This window comes from Pleurodeles waltl, chromosome 7 (assembly GCF_031143425.1).
Source record: "Pleurodeles waltl isolate 20211129_DDA chromosome 7, aPleWal1.hap1.20221129, whole genome shotgun sequence".
In the NCBI taxonomy this organism is placed as follows: Eukaryota; Metazoa; Chordata; class Amphibia; order Caudata; family Salamandridae; genus Pleurodeles; species Pleurodeles waltl.
The window spans coordinates 1,394,126,463-1,394,149,201 of record NC_090446.1 but is presented as its reverse complement, the minus strand read 5'-3'; the positions used below and the strand labels follow the sequence as shown (position 1 = coordinate 1,394,149,201).

At 46.2% G+C, this 22,739-nt stretch overlaps 1 protein-coding gene across 1 annotated transcript in view; it reads right to left on the bottom strand.

Annotated features, from left to right (window-relative positions):
- Nucleotides 1–6,195: 6,195 nt before the first annotated feature.
- SHANK1 (SH3 and multiple ankyrin repeat domains 1) overlaps nucleotides 6,196–22,739 on the bottom strand; it is a 1,404,784-nt gene continuing 1,388,240 nt past the window's right edge. Inside the window, exon 25 of the mRNA XM_069200994.1 lies at nucleotides 6,196–16,771. Within this exon, the coding sequence (XP_069057095.1) occupies nucleotides 16,201–16,771 (571 nt within the window). The 3' untranslated portion in view covers nucleotides 6,196–16,200. The remainder of the gene's footprint in view (nucleotides 16,772–22,739) is intronic.

Here is a 22,739-nt window from a genome sequence, read left to right as displayed (position 1 = left end):
AGGCTTTCCAGGTCCCAGCCCAGCACCTCAGCCACCACATCCCCAGGCACAGTGGTGCCAGCAACTGCTAGGTCATGGAGTGCGCCAACCATCAGGGCTGCCAGTGTGCCACGGAGCGAGGGCAAGGACATTCCACCACCTGTCAAGGTTAAAAAGTTGCCCACATCCCAGAGGGAGAAGCCGAAAACACCTGCCATCAAGGGGTCAGTGAAAACGAAAGGGGATAGTGGCAAGACAACTGCGCCACCATCAAAGGTGGGGAAGGGCCAGAAACTGAAGGGCAGGTCAGGAGATGGCATGGTGGCACAGACTGAGGGACCAGTGTCACACCTTCTGTCCATGTCCACGCCAACCTGTACAGCGGTAAAAAACCTGCAACGCCTCCGGCACGTCTACAGCCGCTGCGACAGTCCCAAGCCTCTTCCCCGGTGGGCAGCCGTCCGAGGCAGCAGGAGACATCCAGCTTTCTCCCTCAGCAGGTGCTGACACATGCCCCGCCGCCACGGACCCCGCCGCCAGCACCGCCGCCACAGACCCTGCCGCCAGCAATGCCGCCACAGACCCCACCTCCAGCACCGCCACGACAGGCCCCGCAGCCAGCACTGCCGCCACAGACCCCGCATCCAGCATTGCCACGACTGACACCTCACCGCAAGCGGCCCCGCGACGTCCTCGGACAGTGGCACCACCGCATACATGCCTACCATCCCCAGTGGTCAGTTGTCCGAGGCTGGTGGTGAGTTCCAGGACCCTGGGCAGCTTCCATAAAGCATTACTGACATCACAGTTGTCACCTGCAGGTGGAATGCAAAGCCGCAGCAGTGTGGGGTATGTCGCAGCCTCCATGGCGTATCATGCTACCTGTACCTCGGCAATCTTGTGGCACACATACCCAGGTGAGGGAATTGTACCGGCCACACTGCACGTGGAGCACTCTGGGCACCAAGCCCCCTCCAGAACCAGTGGAGTATCACATCCACTACCTCAGTCCTTGGCAAGATGAAGCACTCTGGGCACCCAGCCCCCACCAGAACCAGTGGAGTATCACATCCACTACCTCAGTCCTTGGCAGGATGAAGCACTCTGGGCACCAAGCCCCCTCCAGAACCAGTGGAGTATCACATCCACTACCTCAGTCCTTGGCAGGATGAAGCACTCTTGGCACAAGGCCCCCTCCAGAACCAGTGGAGACTGCTATCCACTTGAGAGACTGCGGCTTTGCACTCCCCAGGATAAAGCAGTGGGCAAACCACCCACTTGAGAGACTGTGGCTTTGCACTCCCCAGGATAAAGCAGTGGGCAAACCACCCACTGGAGAGACTTGAGAGACTGTGGCTTTGCATTCCCCAGGATAAAGCAGTGGGCAAACCACGCACTTGAGAGACTTGAGAGACTGTTGCTTTGTACTCCCCAAGATAAAGCAGTGGGCAAACCACCCACTGGAGAAACTTGAGAGACTGTGGTTTTGCACTCCCCAGGATAAAGCAGTGGGCAAATCACCCACTGGAGAGACTTGAGAGACTGTGGCTTTGCACTCTTCAGGATAAAGCAGCGGGCAACCCACCCACTGGAGAAACTTGAGAGGCTGTGGCTTTGCACTCCCCAGGATAAAGCAGTGGGCAAACCACCCACTGGAGAGACTTGAGAGACTGTGGCTTTGCACTCCCCAGGATACATCAATGGGCATGGAGCCCCCTCGTGCTGCAGTGGCATCGTGCGTTCATCTGGCTGAGGTGCCTGTTTCATTTCGATCTGATGCTCCTGCAGTGTTCTCTCCGTTTCCATTCAGGTGTCATGTGTGGGCTTGGCCCATGCATTTTGGGCCCAGTGGTCCACGGACAAAGATTGGTGCACTATCCGGACTTGTGTAGTTGGTGTACATAATTGCGTTTACTGGATTTTGAACTTTGATAATGAGATTTCACATGATTACATTTGTTCAAATCAATTCATTTTGTCCTTGCGTTCTTCCAGGGGGTGGGGGGGTGGGGGGAGGGGTATGTGTACTGTTGCTGCATGTATTTATGTGTATGGTGTTGTGGGTGTGTGTGCGGGTGGTGGTGTTGTGTGCTGCGTGTGTGTCACTCTCTTTTCCCTCCCCCCTCCCCTGTGTTGTAGGTGCAGTAATCACTTGGTTGTCGCCGCCGTCGTTGGTGTTCCTGATAGAAGAGGAGGAAGACCATCATCAGCAGTATCTGCAATTCGGGCTCCATGGCGTCCTGGTTCCTCATGGGATGTGGAGAGGTGAGTGTTTTCCCTTCTGTGTACTGTTTTCGCCGTGTTTTTGTTCGCATTGGTTCTGCCCCGGAAAAGGTGGCGGATAGGCCTGTTGTAATAGGGTGGGCGGTACATTGTCTTCCGCCTGTCTGTTGGTGGTGTCCGCCACGCTGTTTGTTTGTACCGCCGTGGCGGTCGGAGTGTTAAAGTGGCTGTCTATGTTGGCGGTTTCCGCCACGGACGTAATCCCATTTTTTTTCCACCGGCCTGTTTGCGGTATTACCGCCGCTTTAACACCGACTGCCAGGGTTGTAATGAGGGCCTATATCTGTTAAAGCTGGCCTGTTAAAAATGATCTGGGGCTGCTAATGTTCCTGTTCAAAGAGGATATGGTCAAAATGTTCCTGCTGGATTATTCCTACTGTCATATTGCCACTTCGTGTTCTGGTTATTATCACGTAATTGACAGTGCAGCTTCAATCTCCCAAATCACTGAAAAGTCGTCTAGTATTTCACATCTAAATGTTTAACTTCCTCTAATATGCTTGACAACTAGTAATGTTCACCTTTATGATTAAATGAATTGGAATTGCAACTTGAGTTTCAATGTCTGCAATTCTAAATTACTTCATGAAAAGATGTACATAAATCACAAGACAGGAAACAAGCCCTTAGAAGCATTACTGAGAATCTGTCTCCAGTGTTCAAGGCCGGAGGTGAAAGACTGGGGTTAAAGGCCAGTGCAGTTGAATTCTGTTAAGAAAACCATTGTCTATTAATATTCCAGTGGGTGCACCTGAACAACTTTACTTGTGCAGCCACGTTCTGCATTGACTGCACAGAACGTCACCATTAAGCCACCTCAAAGTGTGTCATACATTTAGGAGGCATTCTATATGTTGTTGACGAGCAAGGTAAACTTATGGGAATGATCAGTTTTGCTGATCCCATATATTATGAAATGTATGGTCAACGATGAGTACATGAAAATAGTGCTACAAAATAAATTGTTAAATAAAATCAGCACATTATTCGAAATTTGATAGATTTTCGAGCTTTCTAAAGTACACTTTGCAGCATACTCAGCTGTACTTACGCTATGTAAGCTGGACTTCTAAAAGTCTAAAAATACACTGAAGAGCATGTATGTCAAATTGCATCCGATGAGTGGATACGAATGAGAAACCTGTGCAGCAAAGCAGTAGAATTTACAGAAAGAGCATCCTATGTTAAAGGAAAATTAAGTGGTGATGGAGCTTTTTCTTCAAAAAGCTGTATGCAATGTATACGAGATCGGGTGGAGGGAGTCTTTGCACTTTAGCTAATTAGTTACTATGTTGTACTTCATATTATCTAAGCACGTTTGGAACACATGAATTTTTAAATTAAGGACGTTAAGCAAAAATACACAATGCAAAAAAGCAACAATTTGATTTTAGAAGATGTAATCCCAGAAAGTAAAGGTAGACACAGCATGCACTTGCAATTACATTTTCATCAGAAATTAAAAAGGCAAATAAAAAAGTGGATTTCTATCATCAGAATTCATTTTGAATGTGACTGTTTCCTTTAGAGTGATTTTGTCTTTGTGGATGTATGGAGAAAATCGGAATTAAGCATCAGCAGAAAGGTGACGTTATACTACCTTAATATCAACTCCAAAATATTGTGGGAAAAGTATTTAGAGCCAAATATCAACATGACAAATATATGTAGGTAAATACAGGTTTACTTTACTCCACATATATGTCTTCAATGAATGTAGATGTTGAGTTAAGGATAGTAACTCTATATTTATTTATATGCACTGACTGTCTTGATATTTTGAGCTCAATAGTTTCGTTATGGTATTTTGGTAGCACGATGTTTCTGTACTTGATATTTCGGCCTAAAAACTGTAGAGAGTGTTGCACCACTCCCTAAATTTATCTGAGGGGGAGGTTACAGTTGACACCATCATTAATTCTGGGCAGATGCAGTTTACTTGCAAGACTATTACATTTTCATAGTAAATTTGAGCAAATATGTCTGCGTTGTCTTATTTATTTTTCCCCCCAAAAGCGTATAGTCAAATTCTGTATAGTTTTACCACATCCCGATCATGAATACATATTATCGGGATTCAGTTTCAAGCTACTGCTTTACCCGCTGCAGAACTTTCAATCTTGCAGAAGTCCACTCCTGGATTCTAGGCATGGTCAGTCTTTAACTGGAAGGAACAGCTTTGCTGTCAAGGATTTAGCTCAGCTGGAATGACTTAAGCTCCTGCATCCAAATCCTCAAAGTACAAATGTACAATTGTATGTACTCTTAAATACATAAGCCAAGTACTTGTATCACCAAACTTGTTTTGTTGCTTTAGTCGTGAGACACCATTGTAGTCACAGATTCTTCACGGCATAAAGAGAAGCCTGAGCATGCAGTAGCTTGAACAGTAATCTGTTTCTTTTTGTTAAAAAAAATATTGCTCAACACTTTGGAACAAAGATGAAACAAACATTCCCACATTCTTCTGACTACCCTCTTTGCTGATCTTTGGGGCGTATTCAGTACTTTCAACTTTGAGTTAGAACTCAGTTAAGCCTGAAATATTTTACCTGAAGTTTGAATTGGACACACTTTATTCACACTGTCCTCTAGAGAGAGACTATGAGATCTTTGAACAGTGTCCAACCTGCCCAACCTTTAAACTGGGCTCTCCGAAGCTAGCCTTTGCAACAGAATCAGTCTAACATTTTTCTGGCCTCTATGTTCAACAACCTTGAGCTGGATCTAGCCTGCCCTATCACTGAGCTATTTCAAGTCTACTTTACCTACGAGCAGGCCCACTCTACCCAGCTTCTAAGTGGGGAACAGTATAATGAAACTGTGAGCTGGGCATAATCTGCCCACTTTTGTTATGGGCACTGTTAACCAGGACACTGAACTTAGCACAAGATGGTTTTCTAGTGTACTCAATTGTTGAAGCAGCTCTAGTCAACCAACCATTTTGGCTTGAAAGAGATTACTTAAATGTTGTTTTCCTTCTAAAATAACAACTCACTAAATATACTTAAACAAAGAGAAACCCGGAATAGAATGTTTAGCTAGAACTCTGGACAATAAACTGTTCCCACTTGACTAAACAGCTTAAGAATATGAGTGTTTTTCTATTCCTTACTTGTGACTAGACTTTTAAGAAAGATATAATACGTAGTTATAAAGTTGGTTATAAAGTTATAACTAAGTCAAGGAAAGCTTTTCAAATAGGAATTCTGACTGTAAAGTCATTGTACCCTCAGTAACCGATCATATTACACCCATTTTAGAAGTACCATGTACTGAAGTGAAAGCATGGGCCTGCTAAGCCATTTTCTTAAACATTTGGAACCCAATGCAAACTGGATATGGATGGAATCCAAACTCTGAAGTACTGGAAAATGTTTCCCATCCGTTGGTTATAGCTTTATCAGTGGCGTAATGAAACTTCATGGGGCCCCCTGCAAAGTACCTTGAGGGGGGCCTCCTCCCTGGACCCAGTCAGGGGCCTGCCACCCATGCACAGTGTACAGGCTCCCATGTGCTCCTACCCCACACCCGCACATCACGGGGGCGGCGGGGGCCTTTGGTACACCATTGAGCTTTATGTTATTGGCGTTTAAAAGCACACATCTACCATTTGCCTGATGGAGGCAGGGTCCATGACTGATATATCGCTTTGGCGGGCACAGCAAGTGAAAGGCAAGAGAAGACATTTCACCCAGTTGCTTCCTTCCACATCTGAAAAAGAAAAGCCAATTTGTTTCTCCCATTACATGATCTTACCAGTTTAACAAAACTCCTCCATACACAGCGCTCAGTCGTTTCCAGTTTACACTGTATAAATGTCAACACATACATACATACATAATGCATCCCTCACAACAGAATCTATTTGGTAACACACATGAATTACGGTTTTCATGTTAACACAAAAGAATTAAAATGTACACATAAACACAGACACATTTTCTTTATATATATATATCTATATATATATTTATATATATTGAGAAAGAGATAATTCAATAATTTTTCACATGTAAGATTTTGGCACTTTTCACTAAGTGCTGAGATTTTGGCAAACAGTATTTCCTGTTTAACTGAGATGTGAATAACGAGTGAATCACTTGAGCCCTCAGCATGGCTTGAAATCATCAAGTATGTACATTCTCAGTACTGAGCTTGGATGCAACACAACTGTGGCCTCTACCCATCAGCAAGAGGAGAATAGCCCAAAGCGATCACTAGCTCTTAACTAGCGCTTCACCCGTGAAATGCCCTTGACATAGGCTCCACGGCACTGCCTCCTAATTTCTTTATCCCAATGTAACCCAATTTTTCAAGAGTTAGATCATATGGGTTATACTGCAATTAAAGATGGGGTAAGAAGTTCATTAAATATCGCTCTCCAGCAGTACAGGCAATGGATCTCGATAGTCACACCTCTGCTACCCAGGATCCAACGGGAGAATGCATGCCAAAAAGACACTTTGACCCTGTGTCATCCTATCCCCTTACTGGCGTACACATGCCTCTGGGGTTGCGTGGTATGGGATATATCTATCCCACCAATAAATACAGTGCACAGTCCACAAGTACACAGTATATGCTCTGGAGAGGATGGGGAAGATGGGAGGTGAGGATTTGTACTTATCTACATATTTGCAAATTAATTCGAGAACAGAGTCAGAGTGTCTATGGCCAAGTATGCCCCCAGATATGGCATTTCTTGTAGAGACATACAAGCAACAGCAGCTGCTACATACCATGACATTCAAACCAGGACACATTTTTTTAACAGTGATGAGTCGGCATGGAACTAGCAGACTTTTTAGATACGTTTCCTACCTGCCACTCCCCAGAAAAGCACTAATTTTGCCAAGTCAATGATGCCCTTTACCTCAGAAACTCCACTAGATCGTCACGTTCTCTAACTCTGTATTTGTATCATCGTTCGAATCAATATGAATTTGTAAAGGGATAAGCAACTTTAGACTGGAATCCACTTGCCTCTGCTGCCTCGTTCACAAAGCCAATAATGATAAAACCAAAAGGGTATAGTTTTGTTCAGCCTGCTCTACATTAGACTGCAGGCTTCAGTATCCATTCTCTTGTTGACCTAACAACACTCTTCCTAAATGTGTTGCTCATGCAAGGCACGGCTTTAGCAAAATCAACGATAAGCCACAACCTTTGCGGGAAAAACAATCACCTGCTTAGGGCACAGATCAGCTGACAATTCGTGACTCGGCAGGCATCCTTTATGTCATGAGCTGTTCAAGAGTGCTTTCACCAGGGCGTGGCGAGATGGAGACACTTCCGCAAAAGTCTGCACAATTCAGTCTACCCAATTACAGCGCTTTATATTAAGTACAGAGTAAGAACCAGTGCTCTACGTGGTCCATACCAGCATACTTCTACCACCCCTCACCCTTTTCCAGTCCCTGCATCTTTTAGAGAAAAAATATGAACGCTGTTACCAGGGATCAAAAGATACTTGATAAAGTGACCTCCGAAAGCTGTGATATTCAGAGCGCACAAACACAAAAAATGCTTTCCACAACAGATGCCCAGCCCTGGCACCAGCTTTCTAATCAATCCCTCCCTTTCCTCCCCCACCCCACAACGGTCCCATTCCCCTACTCCAGTTTGCAACTTTTCCAAACCAGGGGAAATATCAGTGCAAAAGTTAAAAACGCAATCATGGCTAACCCTTCAACCGCCATCTGAAAATGGTACCAGCAGCTGTGTGGCTAGACAGCCCGTTCCTTCTTTATTCTCAAAAGTAACGACGTGGAGGGGGAGAAGGAACACTCCCCAACAGAACAGGATCCACAAGTAAACATTTCCCCAAAACAGAAAAATACCTTGCATCCAGGCCTGACACTCACATTCTTAGGGTTCTCATCTCCTCTCTTTTCACTCTCAGTCGCCTGATACTCCAAGCTAAGCTTCCTTCTAATAAGTAATTTATGTAACAGAAGAAACACGATGAGAGCTAGAGGACAGTAATGACCGGAACATGGGAGTGAAAGTGCTTCTGTACCACAATGAACTGAAGTTCTGAAACATGCTCAGTAGTATCCTTTTGCAGGGACCTGCCAGAGGCAGTATGTAACAGCACTGCTGTGCCCTGCCCCAAGGGACGTCTCCACAAGGAAGTACCAGTTAAGAAAGGGCTCACAATCAAGAACCCATAGAAGGGTGTCATTTCACCTCCAAATCTTCCACAACACTTGTGTACATACCACTGGTTTGGCATATCGGGTTTGGCTTCACAATACTCATAAACTGTGTTGTGAGTGATGTGCTGCTGATTGTACAAGTAGGAATTACCACCAGGAGGGATGGTTATCAAACAGTTAGTATCTGAATAATAAAACAATTTTCACAGCCAATCTCCTTATCGGTGTTGTAAGCCAACTTCTTGGATGTGAAGAAAGACTGGCTTGTATGAAGGCAGGTGATTATCACCATACACCTTGTGGTTCCCCTAAGAGAAGTCCAAGACAGGTTCCAGTTCACAGGGACCAATTAGAGTGGAGCACATCTCCAAGGTAACCATCTTAGGCTCCCCCACGTACACAGAGGGTTCACAGGGAGCAGTTCAATGAACATTCCACCCTTCTGCTCTAGCAGTGTGGTCCTCACAATCAGGAGATACAGTTAGGAATCTTTTATTAAGATGACATTGTTCCTCCTAGTCCCAAAACTCGATGCATAGAAGAACACCTGCTCCCCTCTGTCTTCAAGCAAATAACGTACCCGCCGGTGTCCCCTGCACTGGTAACTGGAGTGAGGAAGATGAGAACCTAAAAATGTACTTAGGATCAGGCCTCCATTAAGAAACTATTTCTATACTCTTTGACACTTGGAAGACATTCCTCTGGGTTTTTTGTATACATTTTTTTTGTCTAACATAACCGCCCCTCCCGCTCCCAGAAAGGGGAGGTAGGAACAAGTGAGCAGTGATGTGGCGAGCCCTTATATACACCGTATGTCACAGGTGTGCGAATTGGTGGAGGGAGAGGGGTTTAGGGGCAAGATAAAACAATAATGAAACATTACAAGGCTCCTTGTGAACTCTACGGTTCTTATCCCTGACATCATGAGACCGAGAGTCAACAGGAGTTTGTTGCCTTTCCTGCCTTGCCCCTATCAGGAATTCCCAGGTACAAAAGAAGAGTACCAGAAGAGGGGGGGTCAGTGTGTCTTAGGGTGTTGGGGTGAATCTGAGCAAACAGAATGGCCAGACATCAGCGTACGTGCCTCTCCATGCAGCCTGGTCTCACAGAGACAGTGTCCATAGGCTGGCTGCAGAAGCTCAAAACATGACCCCCCTTCTCTTTACCCACTGATGATTTTCAGGTTTTTGAGTGGCCACTTTTCAAGTACACTGCCATGCTGGGTTAAATTACACAACGCCTAACTTACAGATGATTAGTATTTCTGCGCTTCCATGATTAGGATTTATGAAACAGTGGCTAAACATATTTTTCTGCAAATATGAAAATATCTCCAATCCATGTATGAACCAATAGTCCAACTGATCACCTTGTGCAGGAAGTAACACGTTGTGTGAAATGCCCACACAGGTCTGTCCACTGATCACAATCATGTCCTCTGAGAAGAAAATGGCATTCACATGGTATAGGGAAACAGGTCCTTTTTAAAAAATAAAAACAAAGACAGAGTTGAGTTGGGAGTGTGCGAAGCAAGGCCATCTTCAAAACATGTTGCGTTGTGTTTGGATGTGGAACGAAGTACTTGACACATGTTGCATTGAGGTGGGATGCGGAACAAAGTCCTTGAAGATGCATATTGCATTTAGTCAAGTGCATTATGGCACCTGTGTTTTCCCAGGCACATGTCTTCCGCGTTATGCTCCACTGAGTCTGGTGTTCACTCCCACAGTGCTCCCCTCTTGTGCTCCTCTGGGGAGTGTCTGCACAGTTTCATTAATCTCCTGTCTTTGGCAGCTGATATCACAATGAGATGGGTAGGAGGAGATGGGGGTGACTGACATACACATGTAATGCCCTATGTCTCTAGAAGGCTTCTCCCCATGTAACACTAAGTTAATGTGCAAACTACAACTCTTGTCCTTTCAACCGTAACACTTTAGTCAAACAGATGCAATCTGACACCAAGGTGTTATAGGTCAAAGGAACGAGACCTGAACCTTCAGGGAAACTCAAATATGACTGTGAATGTATAAGGTATAGCACAAAAACACCATAAAAGGCTCAACCTTCCTTCCATCCATCTCTGCAACTTTAATCAATATCTCCACTACACATACCTATATCTGTATCTTTCTTCAGACAAGGACTTCCCATTGCCCATAGCCCAGCAGAGAAAGGATGGACAAAAGGGTGCAGCCTAGCCTATCACCAGGCACTGACAGACCACCACTGCTATCTAATGATACAGGATTGCTCCCCAATCTGCAAGTGCGCTACTTGCCCACGGTAAAGTACTCTGAAGGTTGCTAGAATGCGGCATCCGAGAAGATGCTCTCTTCTATGAGCAAAAGCTCATGAAGACAATATATGGAAGGATGGAAATATGGAGGTAATGCTTCTTGGTAATTTAACATCTGCATGGCTATTTATTTTTTTAATGTCTTTGTTCATTGCACTCAATGTCCTACGTATGTAGAAATCGAAGAAAAACATGTGTGAGGGCAAAGACAACAAAAATAAAGAAGTCAATAACGAAGCTAGGTTTTTAGAGTTTTATGGAAGGAGAACAAGTATGTGTTTCAAATGTGAAGAGTGAGTATGTTCAACAGTGCTGGACCAAGCATATACGTTCTCCAGTTCACCAATGAATTACAGTTTGTTTGAGGGGCTGTTGGAAGCATGACATTGACAGATGCAAGAATCTGGACGGAGGATAATTTACTGTATTTTTTGTCTGAGTTACCACGGAACCACGGCTACCACTGAGATATGGACCAAGCATATACATTCTCCAGTTCACCTATGAATTACATTTTGTTTGAGGGCTGTTGGAAGCATGACATTGACAGATGCAAAAATCTGGACAGAGGATGATTTACTGAATTTTTTGGTCTGAGTTACCACGGAACCACGGCTACCACTGCGATATTGATTTATTAATGAACATCATAACCTTGAAGCGAATCCTAGATTTCTCCCGACATCACTGGATTGACTTTTAGGTTGGGAGACAGGATTGATTTGGAAGGCTCACCATATGGAGCATTCACTATAGTCTAATTTCACATAAATGAAAGCTCCTACAAATACTTTGTGGGGCATGAGAGAATCAAAGCAAAGTATACTGTGCAGCTGTTGCACCATAAAAGAGACACTCTTGAACACTTTGCCGATTTGGGAACTGAGACTCAGATAGGATTCAAAGATGAAACCTAATTTAAAAAAAATATTTTCGTCAATTTCACAAGGACACTAAGCACTGAAGGGAATGGAGTGAAACTTATCAGCAAGGTGAATAAAGATTATAACCCTAGGGACACAGTTTTGATGCATTGGGTTTTAAAGCGGTATGGCTGACCCAATCTGAAATTTCAGATAGTCTTTATCTTACTCAAAGATGTTCGATCGCCCTGTCATCTCAGCGGCAGCTCCTCCGCTATGGCGGAGGAGTGTCGCCCCCTGCCAGCAGCAGCCGCTGCAAAACCTTAACAACAAAAGGGTAATAAACTTTTTTATTACCCTTTTGTTCTTAAAGGGGAGGGGCCCTGGGGGATGACTGGGATGAGGGGAGTGCACTCTGCACTCCCCTCAGTGCGCATGTGTGTTTGGCTGGCTATCTTGAGTCGGCCAAACACAAATGTGCACTGTGCTCTCTCCAGCCTGGCACTGTATTGCCGGGCTGGAGAGAGCAGGCACCAGCTCCCACCCTGGCTGGGCGCTCCAGCCAATCCTAACGCTGCTCTGAGCAGCTTTAAGATTGGCCGCAGGGCAGGCTGGGAGCCTGTGCCTGCTGAGAGGATGGAGGAGTGGTGGCGTGGCACGTAGGTACTTTTTTTTCAATACAATTTTTATATTATGGAATTTCCCTCCGCTGCGCGCCGCTCTGCCACTTGGAACCCCCGCGAGCCGCATCTGTGTCATCTACAGGTAAACTTGCCTGTCATCAGCGTTGGAGTGACAATAATTGAAACATTGTCTCAATGTAAATGCTAAGAAGTAAAGGAACGAGTCATGGCAGACTTCACAAGTTATTACCTGTGATAAAATAACACTTCCTAACTTAACAAACCCACCTCTATATTAGAGAAATGAGTCAAACTAACAAAAGGTCTGCTTAGTGACCAAGCAACATTTCTCAGGCACTCAAGAAGTAACAAAAGGGAGTCAGTAAGAGTTTGATCACTAACAAAACCACATAGGAGGTAGTAAGGTGATCATCCCACACCTCCACAAGTACTGTTGCTCTAGTGTGTATGGGTCCAAATCCAGATTGAAAAGATCCAAAATATCACGTTCTTTGATAAAAGCTGCATTCTCCAGGATTTGTGCTAGTTACAATATTCTGGCAAATGGAAAAAAGGTTTGTGTGTCCAGGGAAGGCTGCTTTAGAAATGGTGTCATTGTGGTGTTCTTGAGCATTTCTGGTACCAGGTAACCTTCACCTCTGAATATGGATTTGGAAGAGAGAAGCAAGTTTTTCTTCCACCATTATTATTGCCATCAAACTTGCAGGAGAAAGGGACATGAATATCCATTCTGATTTTGGATAATCAAGTCTTTCTTTACAGTTATCTCCACATAATTTGTAGCAACAGGAGGGAGAATATTCTGCATCATTTAGAAAAGCTCAGAAGGCTTAATGGTTGCTGATTAAAACTTATTAGATTTGTTTTTTTACATTAACCATTGCCTTTCTATAGAGGGATAAAACATTTTCTAATTATTGTGTCATGTAGGAATGCAGATACAGCTCCAAAGGGTGTCTGCCTGCCTACATTAACATTTCCAGGGACGCTAGAGGGCATTTACATGTCTGTATACTAATGTTGACAGCACTGGTTTCCCACATCTAAAACCTGTTCATATTGTTTCTTTAGCTTACCCTATTACTGATACCATGAGATGACAGCAATGTTCCACACATGGAGTACTCTAAGAGAGTTTTTAAAAAATGGCTGCACCTGTATTTAGTGATGGTCTGTAGGCAAGTTGCCCCCACAACAGTGTGAATTTGTACTTGGCTAAAAGGGTTTGGGGCACTTGCTAGACTCCAAAGGGTGCTGTCATTTAGCTCCAACTTGCTTTGCTTTCAGTAAACCCTCAAGAGAGGAGTCACCATGTTTGCCTGACACTGTCTGCTTCTCAAGTTGGTGTGCTTGAGTAGCTGAAAATATATCCCTTTTCACTTGTGTGATGCAAGTGACACCATTTTGTGAACTTTAGGAACAGTCTATAATGCACCTTTTTGTTTGTGCCTCTGAAAATCCATGATTTATGCAATATGGCCACAAGAGCTGGCAGCCGATCCAAATCCACCACAACAAGAAAAGACTGTCTCCTTGCGACAAGGAGTATGCCCACCTTGTAATGGTACCAATCTTTGCTGCACCCAGAAAACATCAGTTAATATATTTCAGCAGAGTACAGTTTCCCGGTGAAAGTGCTTCATAGAGCAAATTCCCAATTCTGTGTTGCCATTGGGTCCGGTCTGTCCAGCCCTCACTCGTCAGAGGAGCTGCTACTGAAGAACTTTGATCTCACCTAACATATATGATTGTTTTGGCATTGATTTGCTTATTTTTCTTTGAAAAGGGCTATGCAAGCCTTACTTATGTATTTGGCTCTCTAAAGCAGAGACATTTTAAAACACCTGTGAATTTCTGAGACCTTGACATATCTTCAAGCGAGAGAAATGTTAGTTGAACCAATCTATATGCATTCTACACTGAGACCTCTGTCTGTATCGTTGCTTACATCCATCTTTCTGAGAAAGCAGGATTTGGCCATGGTCAATGCCAGCACAGTGAGTACTAGTCACAGATATCTAGGCTCCTACTTAGGGTAATGCTAGTTCTTTTTCTTGCAATTTTCAACTAATTATCACAAAACTACAAAAAAATATGCAAACATCAAGAAGTCCTGCGTGTTAAGCTCTCACATGAAACTCAGGACATAGACAAGTACGTTGTACTTGAATCTAATTTGTGTTGAGTCTTTCATGAGGAAATTATAAGCAAAGTATGCATTCATGTTTAAAATGCTTGCAAATTATTGGCACAACACATTTTATGAGTATCCAAGAGGAAAAGCTACGAAAGGTATGGATTTGCATACATAATGTTTGGGAGTTAATGGTGCAACATGGTTTCAAAGTATTCACAAGTAAAAAGTATGCAAGGTAACCACTCACATACAAAATGCTTAGAGGAAACTTACAGCGTTTAATACTCATGAGAGAAAAGTTCACAGGTCCATAGACATGGGAAAACTGTAAAACTTTGGCCAATGATTGGGAGCACTGCAAGACTACGCTTGCATGATAAAAATTTAGCCCAACTGACCCTAATTTCACTGTCAATGTTGAAGGAAAACTAGATTTACCAAGCTCTAAATGTGGGAAACCAGAAGACTGACTGAGGTTCCTACTCTTCCTATGAATGCTGTAGGAGACCTGTTCATCTCCTCTGTGCGAAGCTCCTGGTAAATAAAGTATCATCCTTGATCTGTCCCCCTAGTAATATAGCCATTTTAAGGGAATTACTCTGATTGACTGTCATCTGCCTCTATTGCTCAGTTTTTGGCTGGATTGGACACCGTTTAGCTTGCTTTGCACAGCTTCTCATAAAACCACATCGATCAGTTATCCAACATGACCTGTTTGCGGTAAGCGGCTGTTTAGACATTGTCCATACTCCATACCTAGGCATCCTGCATTTCACAAGATAAGCAAAACAACTGACTATCCTACACATCAGAATTTCAGAACTATGGTCAGATTTAGCTCATGCCTCCAATGCTTTGACTATATTGTTTAACACACAGGCAGAACAAAGTGCTTGTCCAGCCTACATCCAAACCTGCTGCCCACTGTTTCCTTGTAAAGTGTGTCAGTTTATCTTTGCAATTCCCACTGTCCCCTCCCAATTTCAATCTTTACAGCTGTCTTCTGTCATCCCGAGGTTTCTGGGTCAGGCAGGAATTATGTCCTACTGGGAACACTATCTCACTGACAGATTAAGGAGGAGGTGACAACTATAGATCGTCTTCCATTAGTTTGGTCTATTTGCAACAAGGAGGCAATATTAAACTGAGACGGTACGCCCACGTCTGGACGTTCTAGAGTTATTCTGATGATGCTCACTAAATGCATTGTACGATAAAGTACCTGACCTAATCGAGATGCCTAGTGTGAGTCTGCGCGCTGATGGGTCCAAACTATTTGTATTTTGAAAGATAAAACTATTTGTATTGTGAAAGATAAAATAGGCCTAAAAATGCAAATGACTATACTCTGAGGGAATGCCATGGAAATGTAAAGCCAGTAGGAAGCAGTTTGCATTTCGATCTATCTGCTACAAAGAAGCAGGCCTAACATGAGACTACCTGTATACTGACTAGGTCAGCCTGAAAAAGCCAAGGGTGGAATTAATAGCATTCTTTCTGATCTGACATCAATCTGAAAGTGTGAGGAGAGAGAAGCAATAAAAGAGTGGTCATGTTGTGCCAGTTCTAAAATCTCCGTGCCAGTGAAACTCCACCCCATCCTCTCCTCCCATACCTTGCACTGCAATTGAATTCCTTTGAACCCCTAGCCTATTAAGAAGCTGGTGTGTCAATCTTTATGTAAAACCTGTGCATTTCTATTAAAATATCGAGTCCTCTTTTCTTTAAATGTGTTGTACATTCAAAAATGACTACTCCTGTAAGATGTGTTAAAAATCTGCTAGGGCAAGAACAGTGAGTGAGTGGATAATGAATAGTGAACAGACTTTCGCAATCACCTCTCTAAGAAGAATTTAAGAGCTCGGTCGATGTTCATTCGATGGCCAACTCTGGTTACTCCCAAATCAATGTAGTCCTCCTTGGTGAGAGAAGGCAGGTGACTGCCATCTATTTCATTGTCCAGAAAGTGTTCCCGGTGCTCTCCCAAGTTCAGGTATTCCAGCCAATCAGCCACATCAAACTTTGTCCAGAAGTGCAGAGGCTTAGCAGCAAAAGATTTGTCCGATGGAGGAGGCATGAAGTGTGTAGGGGAGAGGGACCTACTCCCGGAGGAGAAGGTGGGGAAAGAATCGCCTCCTGATGTGGGAGACCCTCGAAGGTCGTAGATTCCAGTGTAGACTGGGGCAGTTGGTAAAATGGGTAAGGACGAAGGGCGAGGTGTGGGGTTGATCTTGTGCTCCGTGGACAGAATCGATGGGCTGGGTGCTCGTCTCAGAGAAGGGCGGATGTCAAAATCAACACTTTTGGGGTGCTTTGGCACAGGTTGTGGAGACTTCGGCCAGTTGTGGTACAGACTGCTCACAGGCTTGGTAGAGATCAAGGTAGAAGAAGAATCGTCAGCAAACCTACAAATAGAAAAACTTGTATGAATTAATCATGAATCAACCAGTCTCTCCTTTCTCTGAATCAGAGCAAATGGCAGCATAGAAGCACTGATACTCATTCATGCTTACAGTGTGCTATCTGCTATTGGAGATTTCATGATCTACACACAACTCCACTCTATGAATTGAGTTTGACTTTGAGTGCAGGAGCTATGGGACCTGCTACTTCTCATGTTGGTTCTTATTGCAAGGGTAAGACTGAAGAGCTCCTCCCCAGCCAGTCAGATTTCAATAAAGAAACACACTCAGCCAAGAAATCTCTAAGGAAAGAAAAGAATCTGTTGGACACCTACTCTACTGCCAAATTGTGTTCCTACGTCCCCACGAGTCATGAACAGAGCCCTCTCAGTAAGTTCGATTGAAAAGGAAGGACTATTGGAAAAACTATTAAGCTCATCTTCGGCAAATTTAATCTGTAAAGTGGGCTCATAAGTAGCCACAAAAACCAGGATTTTCATGCCCACCTTTTAAACTCTTCACTTTATAGAGGTAAACAATAACATTAAATCCACATAGAAGAATGTACTTGTCACTTGAAAGCCGCTAGACTGCTCTAGAGGACTAGTGTGTACTGCAGTGACATAACCCTATTTTTTTTCTCTCAAAGTAGGATCAGGCAATAACTACAATCCTTGTCAGGGTGTACCACAAGAAGTCACTGATTTAACCCGTGCTGAACTGCCTGGTAGCTTGGCACAAAGTAGTCAGTAGAAGCAGTGTCTAAAGTGTTTATGCAGCACACAGAAGTAATAAAGTAAAAATATAACACAAGAAATATCCCAAACCAATTTAGCGAAATAGAGTCGTTTGTAATAAATAAAATGATACCAGAACAGCACAAATCTAATCCATAGAGCCTGAAAAGTGACTTTTAAGGTATTTACTAAAAATGGTGGCAAAAGCACAGCCCGCCAAGTGTGGTTACCTGGTAAAACCAGACCAGGACAAGTTCAGGCCTGCGATGGAGCGTTGGCCGGATACAGGGACTAGGTTAGTCCCACTGAGAGTTGTACCTTATGTCCTTGATGCAAGGCTTTGCGCTGCGTCAGTTCCGATCAGGAACTGCGCTGTGATGCATAGTCCTGTGTCCAGTTGCCTTTGGTTGTGTTGGTTCTAATGAGGCTTCTGGTAAGGAGCAGCAAAAGGGCTGCAACGCAAGGTCCTGCAGCCAGTTTCACTGCGTTGCGCTGGACTGCAATGCAAGTTCCTGTATCGAGCTGTGCTGTATCACATTAGATAGAGTCCACAGTTAGACAGGAAGGAGTATACTGTAATTCCAGCAAAGGGTCCAGGACATCAGGAGGTACCTCTTGGGGATCAGAGACTCACTACAGCAGAGGCCAGCAGCAAGGTTCAGGCAGGTCCAGTGCAGCAGGACAGATGTGCAGCTGTAGGGAAGCCTCTAAAGCTTGTTGTATTACTTTTAGATCACATAGGTCAGCCAACTGACCCTTGGAGTCAGTCAGGTGTGCCTGTGATGAAGGTAAGTAGATCCAGTCTTCCTTCTCATACAGCAAGACAGTCCTCAAGCAGCAGGGCAGTCCTTCTGTAATGTCTGCAGGGCCAGGAGTGCTCCGAACAGTGGCTCTGGAGGTCCAATATTTATATCTGATGCCAGCATTTCTGTAGGGGAACTCCCTTTAATATGCCCAACATCTGGTTCTGGAAAGGTCTTCCCCTTCCCCTGTCAAGGCACTAAACTTTCCCTGGTGACAAAAGACAGGGCAGGCCTGTGTTAGAATTATTTGTAAGGAGGCCCTTTGAAATATAAGTGGGGCTGGGTAGAGCCCTTCCCAGTCATCCTGTCCACTTTTATGTCCCCTCTGTGTCACTGTCTAGAAGCAATACAAAAAGTCCAACAGCAGAGTCATTCACGGTCATGTAACCCAGGAAATTGGCTGAAGGCACAAATGGTTAGAACAATAAAATGCCAACTTTCCAAAAGTGTCACTTTCAGAATTGTAACTTAAAACCTGGCTTCACCATTAAAGAACCTAAGCCTCTAGTGTTTGGCATTCCCCAAGTGTCGGCTTAGAGTCCTGCTTTGTAAGACACCACTTGCAAGGCTAATCCAAACCTTTGGTGTGCAAGTGGTGTCTTACACTGATGACACTCAGATTGTCCTCACATGGGACAAAAATGCTCCCAATTCCCTAATCAATTTCAAGGCATGCCTGTCCACTGTGTTTCAATGGATATACAGGAGAAACTTGCTGTTCAGATCATCCAAACATGATGGCCTAGCCACGTTCCTCCACCACCTGCTCCTACTGATGCTCCAAGAAATCTCGGGATAAAATTCAATAATTTATATCTCTTTTAACACACAGGTCACTGCTGTTGTAGGCATGTGCTATAATCTTCTAAAATCCCTGAAGAAATTCCTATATCTTCTACCTGGGTATTATCAGAAAATTATAGTGTATGCCCTCGTCATGTATCGACTTGATTATACGAATTGGGTCCTACCAGCATACAAACTTAAAAGACTGAAGGTCATCCAAAATACGGCAGCTCGGCTTCTTTTAAAAATGCCTAAACAAAGTCAAATGCGGCAGCATCTTAAGGAGCTATACTGGCTTCCCATCAAAGATAGAGTGAGGTTTGACTCAGAGAGCCTTCTACCAGTTGGGGCCTCGGTATCTTAGGGAAAGGATTAAGCCTTATCAGCCAGCCCACCCTCTGCGCTCTTCAGATGCGCTGTTGGCAGCGGTCCATAGGACAAAGAAAAAAAGTGGGGCAGTTCATCCTTTTCTTTCCTGCCTGGAGCTCTTTACCTCTGCAGCTTCGCTCAAAAGAGGACAAATTATCTTTTAAACGCCACTTGAAGGCTTGGTTGTTTGAAAATGCATTGAGATAACGTGTTGTCTACCGCCAGGACACTCACTGAGCAGATGTGCACTCTATAAGCCTGCTGACTGATTGATTGATTTTAGAGCGACCTCTGACCCTGGTTCTCAGGCAGATCGCTCCCCTCACCGCCTCACAGCCTCCAGCGTGACCACTCTCGCTCCTGTGCCCTGTGCTCCTGTGCCCTGACTGCCTTTTCCCGCCTCCAGTGACCTAGCGCCAGCGCCCTCTTCGTTGTGCCCGAGTGCCTGTGTCCGCTCTTTTTTCTGTACCCCGAGTGCCTGTGCCCCTGCCTCGTCGCGTCACCCCATCGCCGCCCCCTCGTCGCGTCACCCCATCGCCGCCCGTTCGTTTCCCGCCGCTACACTCCGGAAGCTCCGCCCCCTTGCTCCCCATTGGCCGCCCTGCTCCCACCTCCCAGCTGCTCCTCCCTCCCTCTTCCCCTCATATGGAGGCCGCGCCGCTGGCGCGCCGCTGGCGCGCCAAAGGCAAGCCTGTCTGCGCCCGTCCGCGCCTGGACCGCGCCCAGCGCCAGACCCCCTGGCCCCCACCGCTGCGAGCCTACACGCCGGACCTACGAAGCCGCCACCCTCATCGCACTCAACACCGGCCGGATCCCCGGGTGCTGCCGTGCCGCCCCAAGACGCACCCACGGACCCTTCACCTGCCAATCCTGCAAGTTCTCCTGCATCCAGACCCGCACCGCGCCCGCCAAACCAAGCACCAACAGCAACCACCTGAAGTGCATCCTGCTTAACACCCGCTCCATCCACAGACACGCCGTGGAACTCTGGAACCTGCTCGACACCACATCTCCAGACGTCGCCTTCCTCACAGAAAGCTGGATGAACGCCTCCTCAGCGCCCGCCATCGCCATCCCGGACGGATACAAGATCACCCGGAGGGACCGCATCAACCAGACAGGAGGAGGCATCGCCATTGTCCACAAGAACACCATCCGCATCACGACCAACTCCGACGACACCCTCACAGCTGCCGAACATCTCCACTTCCAGATTCACACCGACCCCAAGACCACACTCAGGGCACCCTCATCTATAGACCCCCAGGACCCCGCACACAATTCAGCGAAGACATCGCAGACTTCATCAGCCCTCACGCCCTCTCCTCCGCCGACTACATCCTCCTAGGGGACCTCAACTTCCACCTGGAGAACAACAACGACAACAACACCACCACCCTGCTGGACAACCTCGCCAACCTCGGACTCAAGCAACTGGTGAACACCCCCACCCACTACGCCGGACACACGCTTGACCCAGTCTTCTCCTCCAGCAAGTACATCTCCTTCAGCCACTCCACCGGACTCCACTGGACAGACCACAGCTGCGTCCACTTCAGCTTCAGAAAAACCACGACTCACCACCACCCACAACAGGCTCACCGCAGGAGCTGGAACAAGATCACCGCCGACCAGCTCTCCACATCACTGAGCCAGAACCCTCCCGCCAGCTCAGCGGACCCCAACCAAGCAGCCAACAACCTTACACAGTGGATCACCAACTGCGCTGACAACCTCGCACCTCTGAAAACCCATCCCATCAGGCCCAACAGCAAGAAAGCCTCCTGGTTCAACAACGACCTCAAGAACTCCAAGAAGAACTGCCGCACCCTCGAGAGAGCCTGGCGAAAAAACCCGACTACAGACAACATGACCGCCCTCAAGTACGCGTCCCGTAAACACCACCAGCTGATCCACACCACCAAGAAGACAGCATTCAAAGAACGACTAGACAACAACGCACACAACAGCAAGGAACTCTTCAGCATCGTCAAAGAGCTCTCCAACCCCAGCGCCGGAAACAACGACATCACCCCCTCACAAGACCTCTGCGACTCACTCGCCTCGTTCTTTCACCGCAAGATCGCCGACATACACAACAGCTTCGGCGCACAGACCACGCACCCAACCACCAAACAGACGCCCCCCAACACCACCCTCCGCGCCTGGACCCCGGTCAGCACCGAAGACACCATCCATACGATGAACACTATCCACTCCGGATCACCAACCGACCCATGCCCCCACCACGTCTTCAACAAGGCCGACTCCGTCATCGCACCCCATCTCCGGGACATCATCAATTGCTCCTTCAACACCGCCACCTACCCGGAGAGCTGGAAGCATGCCGAACTCAGCGCCCTCCTGAAGAAACCATCAGCAGACCCCACCGACCTCAAGAACTACCGCCCCATCTCGCTCCTCCCGTTTCCTGCCAAAGTCATCGAGAAGACCGTCAACAGACAGCTGGCCACCTTCCTCGAGACTAATGGATCCCTCGACCACTCACAGTCCGGCTTCCGAGCCAACCACAGCACCGAGACCGCCCTCATCGCAGCCACTGACGACATCCGAGCCCTGCTCGACAATGGGGAAACAGCGGCCCTCATCCTCCTGGACCTCTCCGCAGCGTTCGACACGGTCTGCCACCGCACCCTAGTGCAGCGCCTCAGCAACATCGGAATTCAAGAGAAGGCTCTAGAGTGGATCATCTCGTTCCTCACCGGAAGAACCCAGATCCCCCCGTTCAGATCCAAGGCCACCAAAGTCATCTGCGGCGTACCACAAGGATCTTCACTCAGCCCCACCCTCTTCAACGTCTACATGAGCCCCCTCGCAGCCATTGCACGCCATCACAACCTCAACATCATCGCCTACGCCGACGACACCCAGCTGATCCTCTCCCTCACCAACGACCCAGCCACCGCCAGAACCAACCTGCACGAAGGGATGAAAGACGTAGCCGAGTGGATGATGAACAGCCGCCTGAAACTAAACTCGGACAAGACGGAAGTCCTCATCCTTGGATCATCACCATCTGCCTGGGACGACTCCTGGTGGCCCCCTGCCCTGGGCAGCGCACCCAAACCAACGGACCACGCACGCAACATGGGCTTCATCCTGGACTCCTCCCTCTCGATGACCAGACAAGTCAACGCCGTCTCTTCATCATGCTTCAACATCTTACGCATGCTCCGAAAGATCTTCCGATGGATCCCCACCGAAACCAGGAAGACGGTCACCCAGGCACTCGTCACCAGCCGACTGGACTACGGT